The 17,136-nt window shown below is 38.8% G+C and overlaps 2 protein-coding genes across 3 annotated transcripts in view; both read left to right on the plus strand.

The window, feature by feature from the left end:
• LOC109974597 (visinin-like protein 1) overlaps window positions 1-2,448 on the plus strand; it is a 30,043-nt gene extending 27,595 nt beyond the window's left edge. The window contains exons 3-4 of the mRNA XM_020624863.1: window positions 1,300-1,515; window positions 1,677-2,448. Of these exons, the coding sequence (XP_020480519.1) occupies window positions 1,300-1,515; window positions 1,677-1,874 (414 nt within the window). The 3' untranslated portion in view covers window positions 1,875-2,448. The remainder of the gene's footprint in view (window positions 1-1,299; window positions 1,516-1,676) is intronic.
• An 8,922-nt stretch (window positions 2,449-11,370) lies between these two features.
• The window catches only part of nt5c1aa (5'-nucleotidase, cytosolic IAa), a 24,828-nt gene continuing 19,062 nt past the window's right edge, over window positions 11,371-17,136 (plus strand). Inside the window, exons 1-2 of one of the 2 annotated variants that reach the window (XM_020624873.1) lie at window positions 11,371-12,025; window positions 15,032-15,076. In XM_020624873.1, the coding sequence (XP_020480529.1) occupies window positions 11,870-12,025; window positions 15,032-15,076 (201 nt within the window). In that variant the 5' untranslated portion in view covers window positions 11,371-11,869. The remainder of the gene's footprint in view (window positions 12,026-15,031; window positions 15,077-17,136) is intronic. The other variant, XM_020624874.1, reaches the window with a different exon arrangement.

A 17,136-nucleotide genomic window follows, 5' to 3' on the forward strand; every position in this document is an offset into this window, starting at 1 on the left:
CTGCACAGATAATAATAATAATAATAATAATAATAATAATAATAATAATACAATTATCTATACCGTTTATCCTGAACAGGGTCACGCGGGGCTGAAGCCAATCCCAGTTGGCACAGGGAGAACATGCAAACTCCACATGGAAAGGCCCTGGGTCAGCTGGGCTCAAACCCATAATAAAAAACTTATTTATGTAGTATTTAAAAAAAAAAAACAGCATTACATTGCTGTTTATAGTACCAGAAGAAATAAAAAGTAAATACTGTGCAATCCAAAACCTCAAAAATAAAATCATTATAAAAACATTTATCACAAATTATGATTAGTTAATGCTACGTGCATGTCATGTCGTATAAACCCTAATAATAATAATAATAAAAAACCTTCACATCATCCTCTGATGTGTAATTCCATGTTGGAGAAATTGGGTAATTTTGACCACTACGATATCTCCCACTCAGCAGAAAGGACTGTGGAAGTGTCATCAATATGGGTTCGAAAGTGGCTTCAAAACAACCATCACCAGCATTTCCACCTAATTTCACTAGTAAACAAACAAGAAAAACTATATATATTTACCTTAACAAGCTATTGGCATTTTGTGGTCAAACAAAATAAAATAACATTAATCACGATAAAAGTTAGTTAAAGTAGCTAACTTAAAAATGCAACTACATTGTTCCAAACAGTGAGTGTAAAAAGCTGTAGTATCAGCCTAAACAATCTGATAATTGGAGTAAACATTACTTGCATTGTGTGGTCACAAACTACATTACTGTTATGATTAACTGAGACACACCAGACTACATTGTGAACAGCCACCATCCTGACCACAAGCATGCAAGTAATGCAAAACCATTAAAAATATATAAACTGCTATTCACTTTACTGTAAAAGGTACAACAAGCAAACTATGAGGGATGTACTGTAACAACAGGCACGTGTAAAATGTCACTAAACATCCTGCTAAAACACAGAACATTTCTGTTTTTGTAGGAAAGTGTATGAATTCTAAGTGTAGGCATATTTACTTACATAAAATATATTTGCTACAGTTAATGAATAGCAGGAAAAGTAAGGCATATATAGTAATACTCATAGTGTTAACATATACTTTTCAAACCAAAAGCCCTTCCTTAATAAACATATTTACAAGAATCTTAATCATAACAGTAATGTAGTGTAACAACACATTGCACTTGAACAATGAGATTAGATTCAATTTCAAGAGAAGAAAGTGATGCGTGATTCAGCTGACACTTACAGTATGTTGCCTTGTTTTTGTCATTTGTCACTGCCCAGTTTTTCCCATATGGTGATGCCTCCAAGTTTGCCCAGCATGCTTTTCGGACATTCGACAAGAATGGTGACGGGACCATTGACTTCAGGGAGTTTATCTGTGCCCTGTCCATCACCTCCAGGGGCAGCTTTGAGCAGAAACTCAACTGGGCCTTCAACATGTACGATCTGGACGGGGATGGAAAGATCACACGTATGGAAATGCTGGAGATCATCGAGGTGTGGGTTTGAGCATGTTTTATTAAGGATTCTGATTGTAAGGCGAAACATCTTGGCTGTTAATCATACATTTTAAAGACAAACTCTGAATCTGATTGTAAGGCTGTGAATCATACATTTTAAAGACAAACTCTGACATTTCTCCTTTCCCCATCTTGCAGGCTATCTACAAGATGGTTGGCACAGTGATCATGATGCGTATGAACGAGGATGGGCTGACCCCACAGCAGCGTGTGGACAGGATCTTCTCCAAGATGGACAAGGACCACAACGATGAGATAACTCTGGAAGAGTTTAAAGAGGCTGCCAAGTCTGACCCCTCCATTGTCCTACTGCTGCAGTGTGACATGCAGAAGTAGAGAGGGATTGGTTGAGATATAGAGGGAGGGAGGGAGGGGCGGGATGGGGCATGAGTTGAACTGACACAAGAGAAGTGATAAGGATGGGAGAACAGAAATGCAGGGGAGGAAAGGGAGGTATGCATTTGAGGGGGGAGGAGGAGAGAGGTAGGGACAGTTTTTCCTTTTTTTTTTGAAGCAGGTATGACTGGAAATGAGTCATGGCAGACACACACTGGACCTCTGATTGATGCCATTCTTTGCTTCAGCCCATCTCTCTGTGCAGTACTTGTATTTCAGTTTAGTTGGGCGTCTTTACAAATTCAGTCTGATGATTTGTGAAAGAAAAGTGGATATCCTGCCAGCTTTTTTGGGCCTACGCTCAAGAAATAACATAGGGATTTACAGAGGAAATATGTTGAAGTGGCACTCAGACTTTCATGTTGTCAGGCAGTGTGCACAGTCTTCTTATTTTATTCACCTTTGTTTATTCTAATAGTGTGTGGTTTCCCCACATTTTCCAGTATCATAATTTTAAAAGATATAATTAAAAAGCAGCCCATTTCCAATAAATTTAAGGTACTGTAACACAGAGTCTATACAAGAGCACTCAGAGAGTGTGTGTACTCCTTCCAAGGCACAACATTCACTCACACAAATGGGTCCCTTGTGAAAATTGAGATCCAGAACAGCACAAAATGGGTCCTAAAATCCTTGATCCGGATCAGATCTGGATAATCTTTTATGGTATGATGGGCAGTTATGTGCATCTTACCTGAACATTTCAGGGTTCTCTCTTCATTATAGGCATAGTTATGACAGAAAACATTCATTAAATGGGGTTTTCAGTGACAAATTTAAATAGCCATCAGATCCTGAATCCGAATCAGATTTGGATGAAATTTGGTCTGATAAACATTGCCACTCTACATATGTGTGTTAAATTTCAAATGATTTTGATAACTTTTGAGGGACATATGAATTTTTAAAATTTTGCCCCATGATAAAGACAGAGATTTTTGTGATTTTCATTAGTTTTTGTGACCTTGACCTTTGACCTTTTTCAGCCAAAATATAATCACTTCCAGGGTTGGTCCCCACCAGTGTTTGTACAAAGTGTGCTGATGAGCCATCCAGCTGTTTGTCCGTAATCCTGCTAACCAACCAACCAACCAACCAACAAACACATACACACAAACCAAAACATAACCTCCTTGGCCGAGGTAAATATTTATATATACCAATGAATGTTCTGTAAACTTCATCACCAGATGTCCATACCATCTGGTTAAACCACTTCATTACTGTCCCAGATGACACTCTCAACAGTCTATTTGACTTGTTCAAAGAAACACTTACTTGTTTTTTTGCTAAGAGTTAGATAAGAATATACTGGAAAGAGCAAGCCTGGCTCTGTCTAAGAGCACCTTTAAAACTCACTTATTCACATGCTATGTTTCTTTCGTTTATTCCGTACAAATATGGAAATGTTGAACAAGTTGTGCTTTTACTGAAGGTTTTGTGGAGTCTCTGCTGGTTGCCTGGTAACCTTATGGTGATGACTGAGTGGAGTTTAGAAAATTATTGCTCTAAGCCAAGAAGTAGTTTTACACATCAGATAGTAACAGAGTGGTAGTAAAAAGGATATAAACCCCCCAAAATGTCAAAATATTCCTTTAATACTTATTTGGATGCCAGTTTATATTCTGGCACCCAGAATACCAGTCGAAACACGCCCAGTGTTTGGATGCTGTGTGCCAAGGGATAGTTTGAAAAAAAAGGAATGGCATTAAACCAACTAAGAGCCTGCTGCTTGGTCCATATGGTCCATCTAGAAAAACAGGAGAGAAGCAAATGTTCTGCTGATCGAGAGAGCATTGTGCAAATGAACAATACAGTTAGCTGAGTGCTGTTATGGCATCCATACGTGTGTCAGTATGAATATAAGAATATATGTGGACATGTCATGAGCAAAATACATTTGTTCCCAGACCTAACACAGATCAGACTGCCCCTCTGTTTGCGTATGTTGTTCCTCAACAGCCAAATCCATGGCTACTTAAAGGAAGCATGTCTGATTGCAACGATGCCAGCATGCTGTCCACATGCTTTACACTCTAAGTATGAGGCAGGTACATGGTGAATGTCTCAGGCGGCACGGTGAAGCATACTGATAACATTTGTGTTTATGAAGCTCAACATGTTTCAGTTTTTGGTGAAATGATCATAAATGTATAAATTCAGTTCTTTGTTTATTATTGGGTGACATTATGTTTATATTTTAAAACAATCTTATGATTATAGTATTTTCAAATTCTTCTGTTGGCATAATGTACATTATTGTTTGAAGAAAAAAGTGAATTGAGAACTGGCACAGTCTCATTTTTGCCCTATTTATCAGTACATAGATCTGCCAGTGATGAAAGTTAGTTTTAAATACACACTGTGGCTTTAAAGCCCCTAAAATCTTGGCTTCAAATCTTAAAAATTTCTTAATCACATTTAATATTGATGACTAAACAAATGTGACAATCAGTGTTTGAGTTTAAAAAATAACTTCATCGTTTATTAAGAATTTAACTTCCACAGTCTTAGCTAACTAGCTTTATTAGGACTCTATAGGTGTGGTTGGATCAGATTTGATTGATAGTGATATGGCAGCATGAGCAAACAAACCCACAATTGTCATCAGGTTCTAATTCAGGTGTTGCTAATCTGGCACTGGTGGCCAGAAATACTATAAGTGAAACCACCTTTTTCCAGCCACTTCTTCTCAGACCACTGACAAAAGCGCAGAGAAAGGAGAGTAGACCAAAATTCATCCATCCATCACTTATCTTGAAGAGGATTGCGGGGTCTGGAGTCTATTCCAGATGACATTGGACTAGAGGCAGGGTACACCCTGGACAAGTCGCCAGTCCATCACAGGACCAACACTTAGAGACAAACAACCACATATACCCACACTCCTATGGGCAATTTAGAGTCTCCAATCAACCTAAGCTGCATGTCTTTGGACTGTGGCAGGAAGTTGGAATACCTGGAGAGAACTGACACAGGCACAGGGAGAACATGCAAACTCTGGGTCAGCCAGGGCTCAAACCAGGAACATTTTTGCTGTGAGGCAACAGCACTAACCACTGTTCCACCATGCCATAATAGAGGCCACACTATACAAAAAGGACCCTTTTGAACTTTTGTCAGCGGTCTGGCATATGTGATTCAAGCAGAACCAGAACCAGGTAAAAGTGGTAAAGCATGCAGATTAGTATGAACAGTGTTCTTGCTTCTCAACGACCAGCAACTGCAGATAATCAGGACAGTAATTACTGTCTGCATGATAGAAATGGTATTTCTTTGAAAGGCCAAACCTGCCTCCGTGATTCACTGTTGTTTCACTTGAAAAGCTGAAATGGTCCTCTCTCCTCTTCCTCTTATCCTGCTGTCCCCCCTTTTTGTCTTCTTCCTCCCTAAATGTCAGAGAGGAAATGCTTTGATATTAGGTGGAGGGAGAGGAACTTTGCTGAGCTCAGCTCAGAGCTAAAATCAATGTAAAAAAGAGCAAAACATTGCAGAGGAAGTTTATGTGGCGTGTGTGCTGTTTAGAACCACACCCTCTATGTATTCTAGTGTATCAGCTTAACAAATTGTGAGGGAAGATTTAGGATTTGTCCTAACACATAATATATTTTCCTCTGTTTTAATGTTAGTATAAAAAGGCTGATCTAATTTTATACCAGTTATAGAGAATTGGATACCACTGTCATATCTGTATGTTAAATATGAAGGTAAATCTGTGAGTTGCTTACCTTAGCTTAGCTTAGCTTAGCTTAGCTTAGCTTAGCGCAGACACTGAAGGCAAGGGAAAAGAGCTAGCACATTATGCTGGTTTTTCTTGGTAAACATTGAACATACAAGATACTGTACATGTTAACTTGTGATTAAGATGCAATTTTTAAACCTTTGGACAGAGCCAGGCTTTCTAGCTCTTTCCCCCAACTTGTAGCTTCACCTTTAGTTTAATGCAATGAGAATGATATCAGTCTTCTCATCTAACTCTCAGTAAGAACGCAAATAAAGACATTTCCCACAATATCAACTGAAAATATCAACTTTAATTATTGCTATGCCAAGGTTAACAGCTATTATTTACAAAAGAAAAACTACCATCTTAAAAAAGTATGTGATAGAGCGAGAAACCCCAGTCCTTATTAATAGGCTACATTTGACATTAGGAAGTCTAACTCACTGGACCAGACTATTGCATTTGTCCCTGTGGATTATTTGCAATTTTTGAGTCTCACTTTTTCGCAGCAAAGCATTTGCCTTCTCCCCAGTCACCTGAGCTGATTATCTCCTCCTCCTCATCCAGCCAATGAACACGCACCCTCCCTAAAACTAAAGAACGAGCCTCTTTTGTGTGATAATGTAATGATAAGACTACATGTACATTATAATATGACTGTAATCGTATTTATGAATATAAACAAATGTAATATGTAAATGTACCACTAGTTTAGAACAAGTTTCATTTTATGACATAGCTTTTCTGTTTGTGTGTGTGTGTGTGTGTGTGTGTGTGTGTGTGTGTGTGTGTGTGTGCGCGTGTGTGTGTGTGTTAAAGAGGCAGTGATATAGTGAGCCTGACTAAGTCTCAGTGTATGTCACACTTTTGCCAGTGTTCACGTGTTTTGTATATGTATCATTTGTGTAACAAGAGAAGCCTCAGTCTAGTCAAACTTTGTAAAAAAAAACAAAAAACAAAAGTAAACTCTCACACTGAAGCACTGAGTATTATTAAACACACCCACACTTGCTTTTGTGGTCTGCTGGTCTGCTGGTATGCAGTTTTTAATGTCTCCAGTAAGGAATGTGTTGTTTTGTTTGCTGTAGCCTACTGTTACAGTTCTACAAATAATACTCATATGTAAGGGTTATGAAGTTCCACTAAATGTCAGTGTCACCCTGAGTGAGGTAATGTCACATTTCACTGTTCATTATGTGATGAACATGTCTGGAGATCAAGCTAGTGACGCTACATGATGCAAATAATGTAACGAGGATGTATTCAGTCTTGTCTTTAAAAAGGGCAGAAATTTGAATTTGGGGGGAGAAGATCAGCTTGTTCTGTACACTGCAATAGATTTTCTTGAAAGAGTAATTTGCATTTAATTCTTGATATTAGTGGGCTAAATGTAAAGAGGCACAAGTGTGGACCATCATCTTTAAAACAACTGAGTGAAGAGGCTAAGCCTTCTGAGATATTGTTTTTATGAAAAGGATGTGAAAGTGAAACAGAACATGGAAATGAAAAGCAACATGTTTGACCCCTTGGTTACTCTCCACTACCACTTTTATGCGGGAATTGTCATGGTATCTGGTGAAATATTGGAATAAACCAAAATATTTAAGTAAGAATATTTTTTATAACAATTTATCAAATGACTACATGTTACCAGGTCACAGAAAGTGATTCCCCATCGCTGTGGTCCCTGCATTTAATCTATTTTACCGTAGCTCATTGTTTTGGTTTTCAGCTCTGCTTTCATTAACCCTGATTTCAGCAGTTACAGGTATTATTTTCAGATTGAAAAGAAGAAGCTCAGATAAACCCACTGTATGCTACCTGCCTGCCACCAAATGGCAAACAGGCAAAATTAACAACTAACTACTGATTATGAATCTGTTTGCAAGCTATAAAACATAAGGTTAAGCCTGGACCTCACAATCACAGCTTGGTGCAATAAATTGTTTGCAGCGTACAGGTACATATAGCCCCAGGTGTGGTTTGTTGCCTCTTGTTGTGACTCATATTATTGTCAAAGGCTTAGTGAGCCACCATGTGTCATGTTAGGCAGTTAAACAGTTTGATTAGAACAGAAAGGCGTCACCATGTTATGATCTCCACACTCCTCTGCTGATTAGATTCTTTCCATCTATTCAGTACCAGTTCAGAGCAGGAAAGCCACTGACTTTCCTCCCTAAAACTTCTGTTGATTTTGATTTTGATTGCTTTCGCCTTTCATGCTTTACACAATTCAGAATCACACTGACAAAATTCAGCATTTACACTTTGGATTTTATGTGCCAAAGATAACGTTGTGTTGTGTTAGAAAACCTAAAATTGATTGCAGTGGTTGTACCGGGTGGCGTCAAACATAAAGCGATGCTGCACTGATGACGTGATGCAGTTTATCAGCTGTCAGACTATAGAAAGCTTGGATCACATGCACTGAGATGTGTGACATGAATATGAACATGGATACTGTACTTCTTTTGGACAGGGGATCATTTGTGCTCAGTTGTTCAATATATTTCTATTCTTCAACATTTCTCTATGATATTCATGTAAATGTCTATTTGTCCTGTCACATGAATTTGGTCTTTTTTGTTGTTGTTGTTAGGCTCCTAGGACAAAGGCAGTGCAATTCATTTTGCTACATAGAATAAAACATGGATGTCAAGAGTGACTGTTGTTGCTGTCTTGCTTTGGCCCACGTGTTTCCTCTGATAGCACCTTCACACATTTAAACACACTCGCTCTGAGCAAAGAGAATGAGTCACCGTCTGGCAATGATGTCACACTACTGCAGTGATACCACCATTCATGCTGTTCTCATGGTAACCATACTGAGACTACAGGGCATGGAGACAAGTGCATGAACACATTGTCATACCTACATTACTACACATATCGCCACGCACAGCGCAGTGAACATAATTCACAGTAAAATTTAATGATGCGGCAATTAATTTTGCTTATGGTAGACAACAATGGAGAAGTAATTGAAGACATTTTAGTGGCTCATAAAGATTGAGCTTTGACTTTATGAACCACTATAAACACCCACTTTTAGACAATCTTCCCATGAGAGATGGAAACATATTTTGTGTTGGAAAAATTCTAGTAACTCTTTAGTTAATATGTTTTGTTAAAGAACAATGCCACTCAATTGGTGTTAATGTATTTTCCTGGACTAAATATTGGGGGGCATCAATAGAAACACATCAAAATTATCACAGATTTGTTCTTAGCATTCTACTTTTAGTTCATTCCACTGGTTAAACTATGATGACTTTTTATCCCTTGCCCCTTCTCTGGCTGTCCATTACGATTCAGTTTGAATTTATTCTGTGCCTCATTGTATCAGGCTCCAGGTCAGTTGCAAACTAAACAGCACAAAGGTACACACAGAGGAACTGTGAATCACACTGCAGCATTAGAGGTCACGCTGAGGAGGTGCAGTTTGCAGAGCGGCCACAGGATGGGCTTGTAAGCTCAGTCACACTCAGCTCGAGTATCCTAATGTCATATCAGTGACATTTTAACTATTAGGCCTTGTAAAGACCACGCAAAGGTCAGATGTTTTGTTTCCTTACAACATTCTTGTGTTAAAGCAAAACACAGCATGACGGAGAAAGCGCAAAGGAAAAACATACTATAAAAGAAAAAACTTTAAATTGTTATTTGGGGAAAAGAGGGTGATACACAATGGCATTCAACTACAACACAACAGTGACACTATCACACTGGCCAATGACCAGTCAGATGGGCATGGCTGCTAAGCAACCTTCTCTCACACTGCGACTCGGGAGGAATGAATGAACTGAGGAAAGACCACAAACACTAGTACTACTGATACTATCACCACAGTCTTACTACTTCTACTCACCTCCCTGCTTTTTGTGGTATTAACAATTATTCGATATTACAAAAGTGAATTAAAAATTAAAGAATGAAAGGAATAAAAACATACAGAGTGCTGCACAGCCTGTACATACAGTAGCCTGCCATCAGTTCTGTACACTGCAGACAGGAGGCTGCTCATGTTAGGGAATGGAAATAGCTTGATTCACCTTAGGGCTAGAGTATGTGATATCATCATTATTAGACTCTTCTTCAGGGCATGGCGTGAATGCTGCCTCTGTTCAAAGTAAAAGGGACCAGTCACGAACTGCAGGTACTGCAAAGATTTTAATCATGCAAGTAAACCCTTAAAACAGTGATTCCTGTATCCTGGGAGGAGTAAGGGTCAGGGAAAGGGATAAAGCTTCTAGTGTTTTTAGTTTTAATTTGTATGCAGGTTTTTTTGTGATTACAATTGATTTAACAAAACCCAACCCAAATATGAATTTATGTTGCTTCTGGGGGAACAAAAACTCTCTTTTAGTGGCACGAATGCCCCTCAGCTCCCACGCTGTAGCTGGCAGGAAGCTCGTCCACTGTCCAGGTGAGAAACAGTTAATCTCAAAAAAGCCCATGGAGAGGGCAGAAAAGAGTACCGACAGCTTGTGAGAAGTACCAGTACATGAGAAAAAGTCCTGGTACACCAAAGAGTAAAATGAAACAAGTGCCAGTACTACATACTGGTGGATACTGGCCCACTGCAGTCACTGGGTCTGTCATTTTGCAGCAGTCTGTTAGTTGGGTGATTCAAAATGGAGTGACTCAAAAACTGTGAGTTGCTCTAGCTAACAGTGGCCATTTGTTAGCAGTTGAATTTGCTAGCCTAAGAGAGGCAGGGGATGTCATTGGCTGAGAGGTGTCTGACTGTTCACTGTCATGAAAAGTGACAACATGTGCCTTGGAGCTATTAGGCATGTATAATTTTTACTTAGACTGAAGCATAAATGAGTTTGTAAAGCTACCTGAATATAAAACATGACAACAAACCACAGAGGCATTTGGCTGTTGAATGCCCTGACACTGTGCTACATTTAGCACACATGAGTAAGGACATTAATGGAACTGTGTTTAGTTTGGCGTGTAACCCTTGTTTTAAATGAAGGCTACATCCATTATCTGCTACCTTGAGGCTAATGTAACCCTCTACTCTCTCAATTCCCTGCCAGTGTCATTCTCTCTTAGTACTCGGGCTAGTATTTTTAAAAACAAAAGCTTATTTATATTTCACTATTCTTGTTACCTTTGCATTTAGATATATTTCAACATTTATAGATGACTAACAACTTTATGTGAAAATAGGTACTATTTGATTAAGACCACACAGTATAAAAATTAGGGATTGCACTGCAAAAATATCTTATATCAAGATTTAAAAATATTTTAGTATGAAGTGAGATCACTCAGTTTTTTCTAATGATTTTAATTTGTTTAGGATATTAAACCAGTATATAATTCTATTTGTATTCAATATTTGTATTCAGTGTTTCACCTGATTTTCCATTTTGACACACAACACAAAATGTATCACTCATCTCTCTCTCTCACACACACACACACACACACATATAAAAAAGGTTTTGATTTGTCTCTAGATTTAACGGCTCATCATGATGTCTGTTTTTTGCTGCATATTTTTTGCTTAGTGTGTGCCTGAAAGTCCCATCAGCCTCTTAGGCAACTTGTTTTGTCAACAGGGACAGTAAGGGGGGGAGGGGGAGTAGGGGAGGGGCAATGCTGAATTAGGAAGTGGAGCTATGATTGGTCAGCGGGAGGACAGAGAGGAATGAACGAAGCCGAGGAGCTGAGAGAGTGATTGAATGGGTCGAAGAGGGATGGAGGGAGGGAGAGGAGGCACTGAGCAAGGAAAGGGGCCGACAGAGAGACAGCAGCAGATAAACCGCAGTACAGACTGCAACACACTTTTAAAGGACAGACTGTATGTATGACAGTGTGTGTGTGTCTTAAGCATGCATAACAGAGTAATATGTGTGTGTAGGATAATGGTTGTGTAATAGCTGAGCGTCTTTCATGTGCTTTCTGGAGCTGGATGCAGAGAGCAATAATTCTCTTGAGGAAAAAAGGATACAGACAAGTGAACTGGGGACAGAGGAGTAAACACTTCAGCTGCTTTCACAAACAGGTGCAAGCCCAGCAAACTACTGTAGTAAGCCTATTATCAATGTAGGAGCATTTTGATAAATGCTATAGACTCTAGTGGGACATTTCTTTCATTTGGTTGCTTTTTTTGGCCCAAGAAGAGAACTGTGTCTCTATCACAAGCAGAGAAGTTTGTTTAGGACCTCTGGGAGCATCAGAAGAGGGTGTCTCTATGGTGACGATGAGTCTGGACCCTGTACAGCTGATGAGCGGACAAGTCAGTGAGCTCAAAGTTGCCTCTTCATCCAATGGGAACAGCAGAGGATTGTGGGAAGAGAAAGAAGAGTTTGATCGAGAGCACTTGGGCCTTCCCGCCAAACCAAAACCAGTAAGTCTCACTGATCATTTCTTAGTGTGTCATTTCCAGATCATCAGGGTGCAAAGGTCTCTTGGTCTCAAGACATTTACCGAACAACTAATTTATCCCAAACCTCCCTCTGTCCTCCTTTCTCCTCAGTGACCCTGTTAATGCTTCCTCTAAATTATTACTGCCAGTCAGGCCTTTACTTCGCCCGCAGGCGCAGTGGATTAGGCAACATGAGACACAGTGTGACTGTGAGAGTGACAAACCCTGCTTTCAAATAAAGGACATTTAAATACCAACAAAATTGTGGAAGCAAATGACAGCTGAGCAGAAAAGTCACAGAGCATCAGTTGTTCTGAGAGTATTAACTCACTTGTGACCAGGCCATTCTTGATTTTAGAAGCTAAGCTAACAAGCTAATCAACATAGCTACCGTAAATTACCTTCTCATTGATATTTTGTCTAAGGATCAGTTGCATCTGATTTCATCCAATTAATTTGTATTTTCACTTTTCATGACAGCACAGGACATAATGTAAGACAATTTGTATTTTAAAACATTGTATGTTTATGTATCTAAACTGATGGCAGATTAATTGTACAATGAAATTGAATTGTCAAGATATTTCACATGTAGATGACTGCATGCTACATTAGTGTTGTACACTGAGAAAGTGCCACAACTGGATATTCTGGACACTCCAGATATTCTTAAATGAAAGTGAATTAAAAGTGATTTTTAAACTAACTAGAAGCGAGAAAAACACCAGAGCTGCTCCCATTCACATGTTGAAGTGCCTTTACGCAAAGCACCAGACTCAAGCTCCTCCAGATGAGTGGACCAGTGTCTGTAGTGCCGTTGTGTTAAGTGCATGTGCACACAGGTGAAAGTAAAGCACTGTGAAGCACTTATCGGTTGCAAGGTGCACTGTAAGTACAGTTCTTTCACTATATTTGGTGCCCCATCTAAGTTTTACTGAGTAAGTGTACTTCAGTCCAAGTCAGTGTATTGTGCTGTATGTACATGAATGTTTTATTTCTTGGATGCTTATAATTCATTTTGCATTTACAATCATTTTTGTGGGAGAGGATGGATGACTGGGATGAGTCAAGCCTCAGACCTTCTCTATAAGATAGAGATCTGAGGTTTAACAATTTTATTTAAATTTAAAGTTTTGCCTAAACTCTTATCTAACAATACAAAAGGACCAATTTCAATCAGATATTTTCCATTTTTCATATCATACCAAAATTTTGTCCCGATGCAAAGTTGCAAAGAGAATAGATCAACAATGTCGCTGGTGACCACTGCAAAGGACATATCAGAAAAATAAACAATTTTGACTTTGACATGGTTTTTTAAATCAACTATTTTTATTTTATTTTTTAAAAATGACTAAAATACTGAAACTAAAAATTGTTTTCATTTCAAAATGTTATTTTTTTTTAATTAATTTAATTTGAATTAATAATAAATGCCCAGGCCAGTGGAATTATTTAGAATTTATATTCAATAAAAGCCATTTTTCATCTACACTGAATCAGAAGACAAGAACCAAAAAGGAAATAATGTTTAGCGTGAAACAAAGTTTGAAAATATGAACTGTAAAGCAGAAATGTAACCTCTGTGTTGACTGTTTTGTATGTAAGCTAATGTGAAGCAGATAAACAGGGTTATGTTAGACTAATCTGACTATTCTCTTTATTATACTAAAAAAAAGAAACAAAAAGAATCAAGAGGTCTGTCATTGTTCATGGTAAAGTAAAGTTCAACCGATTTGAGCTTTTTAAAGGCTAATACCAACATTTTTGAACATGATAAAGGCCTCATTCAGAAATAGGAGGATAGCAGTATGTGTGAAACAACATTTCAAGACACTAATAATAAGGAATTATATTAATAAATGGCCACAGAAATGTTTCAGAATGGCTTCTTTCAGGTTAACCTAATCAATCAAAAAGAGTACACTCTCACAAACCACACATCAGAGGTCGCTGTCACTCCCTCATGTGTGATTTTTAGTAAAAACATTATTGGCCTGATGTCAGATAAACCAGTACATAAACATTGCTGGTACACACAGTGTGTTCACTCACACTCCTGTGTTTCCATATCTGCCAAGGCCTGACTGCATCATCACTGGCCTTTTACTTATCTATAAATATCCGCCCCGCCGCTGCTGCTCACCCCATTCCCATCAGTTGCTGCTCACACTTTCATCTCTTTATTTTTCCCACCGCGTCCCTCCCCCTCTGCTCGTTCTCCCTGTATCGTCTAAAAACCCCTTGCACTTCTCGTCTTTTCTTTCTGGGATGGGTGGAAGGGATGTGTCACAGCTCATCTCTTATTTGCAGATGACTCATGGATCTGGGTTATGTGCAGATATCCGTCGTGCTGATCTGGCGCAGCTCTGACAGGATTAATATATAGTGTGGGGAACATGTTCAACGACAGGTTCCTCTTTTGCGCCATATGGGCAAATAAAAGATGCTTTAATCATATTTGCAACTTCAAATAAACACATGTGAATGTTTAGTTTTCATTTCCATTGAGTATATTCACATTGCCACAAACCGATAAACAGGAGGTGAGTACAGTAAGTATGGGCTCCTGTGCAGAGCAGCCTTGAGATTATGCATTCTCAGCATGTGGGAGGCCCACTGAGAGGGGGCAGGCAGTTAATACTAGCAGTATCAAATTACAGTAAAGAACTGGACACTTGCTCTGGGAACAGTCCCAGACTGTGTGACATGTGATTCATAGAGTAAACTGACCGTAATGGAGAAGTGGCATCAAAGGTCTCCTACATGTTCATTGCTGTTCCTGCACAACGCTCATAAAGAAACCCATGCTTTCCACAGTAGACTACACAGCTAATATTTTGATCCTTCTGTTGTTGTGATAGCTTTCTGATTTACAGTATGTTGCAGAAAATATCTATCTTAACAGATTACTTATAGTCTTTAAGGAAAATTTGTAAATGTGGAAAATTCTTTCTGATCAATAAAACAAACTGTCATTCTGCTAAGGTGACAGAGAGACGAACCCGGAAGGTGGAGGGAGGCGTGTTCTTCGTAAGTATGTCCCATCATCATCAGGTTGTGTCCATGGCTACTGAATGACCATCACCACTGCCCTTTCACCTTCTTCTCACCTCCTCTGTGATGGCTGTGTGCCTGCATGATCACAGACACATCCTCTCTAATAACCAACAACCTGACCTAAAGCATCGCCACATGTGCGGTCATGTGATTCATATCATACCAGACAGTCACTGCTTGGACTGAGCTTTAATGATGAACCTACACACTGCGCTTCAATCACTAGACAGTTGACAGAGCTGTCATGCTCCTGTGATATTTTAATTTTAATTTTTTTTGCAGATCACATGCCCTGCTATAGGCTGAAAAAATGTAACCCCACGATGCTTATTAGACCTGGTGGCTGAGGTAGAGACTTCAAGGATGTGATGCAGAGCACTTTTATTTTCTTTCCGTTTTTTTTTTTTTTTTGTTGAATCTCCATGTGTGTAGTGTGGTACATGCTCTGCAAGACTTGTGCTGTGTTGAAAGTGATAATTAAATGTTACTAGCTCCGATCTACTGTAGTGAGATTGTTGTCGCAAATTTTACTGAAGAGTGATTAGGGTGAGCTTTCAGACATTAGCAGACTCAGATGCCGGCAGACTAATATCTGAAAAAGGCTTAATGTTTAAGTGTGAGACTAGCATTTCCCATGGCAGTAGTTTACTGAAATTTGAGGGCTGTAACTTTCTTGGTGCACTACTAACATAAGCTTGTAGAGCATGTAATGTTTGATACAATATTTAAGATATTGTTGAAAGACAAACCCACAACCTATGTGATGTTAACAATTTAAAGCATTTATAACATTAAATATTTTGGAGTTTCCATCTTCCAGGTTTATATTCTAGTTAAAAAGCTAGTTAAGTCAGCTTGCTAATGTTAGCACTGATGTGAGCTGCATTGTGGAAACTGGTGGTTATAACATAAACCCACTGTGCATGATCATTACATTAACTGTGAGACTCCTGTGATAAGCAATATTTAAGATATTGTTGAAAGACAAAAAGTGTGTTCTTCTTACTGTACATCTTTAAGTTTGATTCCAGTAAAAAAAAAAAAGTTATGAAATGAGCAAAGGAAAGCTGGGCCCCACATTTGACCTATTTTTGTGCATGAGCATTAATTTTGACCTCAGCCCTCTCATGCAACCCTAGGGAGATGCTCTGTCTCTCTCATGTCACATAATAAAGTGATGAGTGCCCTTACCCTTACATGCGCCTGTGTTTGCATATGTAGGCCAAGCCTGCAGGAAGGTGAAGTGTAGCTGTGTGGTAATTGTTTAGTGACACATATTCTACACCATGACTGAGTCTAATGTGAACATATTGGTGACTTTTAGGGCATAAGAAGGCATGACAAAATGTGACAGTCACGTTTTATGTAGAATATGCTTACATTTATATGTGAAAAAATGCATTTCAGTGAATCTTCTTCTCTTTATTTAACCAGGTAAAAAAAACCCATTGAGATCACGATCTCTTTTACAAGGGTGACCTGGCCAAGAGGTCAACAACACATGTCGTCAATACATAAGATTCAATACAAATCAAAAACATTAAACATTTAAACAATCAAAACCATAAATACAATAATCAACAATAGAACCAATTTAAAAAACACCTACACTGACCAATAGAGTCCTGTTGCCTAAGAGCCATAAGAGAATAAAAAGTTTTAACTGAGCATAATTCAGTAAGTTTAAAATCTGCTTGGAAACTATTCCACGAAGAAGGAGCGGCAAATCCAAAAGCCTGTTTCCCTTTTTGGTCCGAACTCTGGGCACCATGAGCTGATACTTATCACAAGACCGTAAGGCATATTTGGTATCCGATCTATGTAAAAGAGAGCATAAGTATGCCGGGGCTAGGCCTACCAAAGCCTTGTACACTAGCACCATCCAAAGAACATGTCTTCGCATGCTCAGAGACGACCACTGTGCTTTAACATACAGGTCGCAATGGTGCGTTAGTCGACTACAACCCGTCACAAACCTCAAGGCACTGTGGTAAACCACATTTAAAGAATGGAGACATCTAGCTGAGGCATTC

Source organism: Monopterus albus, unplaced genomic scaffold (assembly GCF_001952655.1).
Source record: "Monopterus albus unplaced genomic scaffold, M_albus_1.0 scaffold340.1, whole genome shotgun sequence".
In the NCBI taxonomy this organism is placed as follows: Eukaryota; Metazoa; Chordata; class Actinopteri; order Synbranchiformes; family Synbranchidae; genus Monopterus; species Monopterus albus.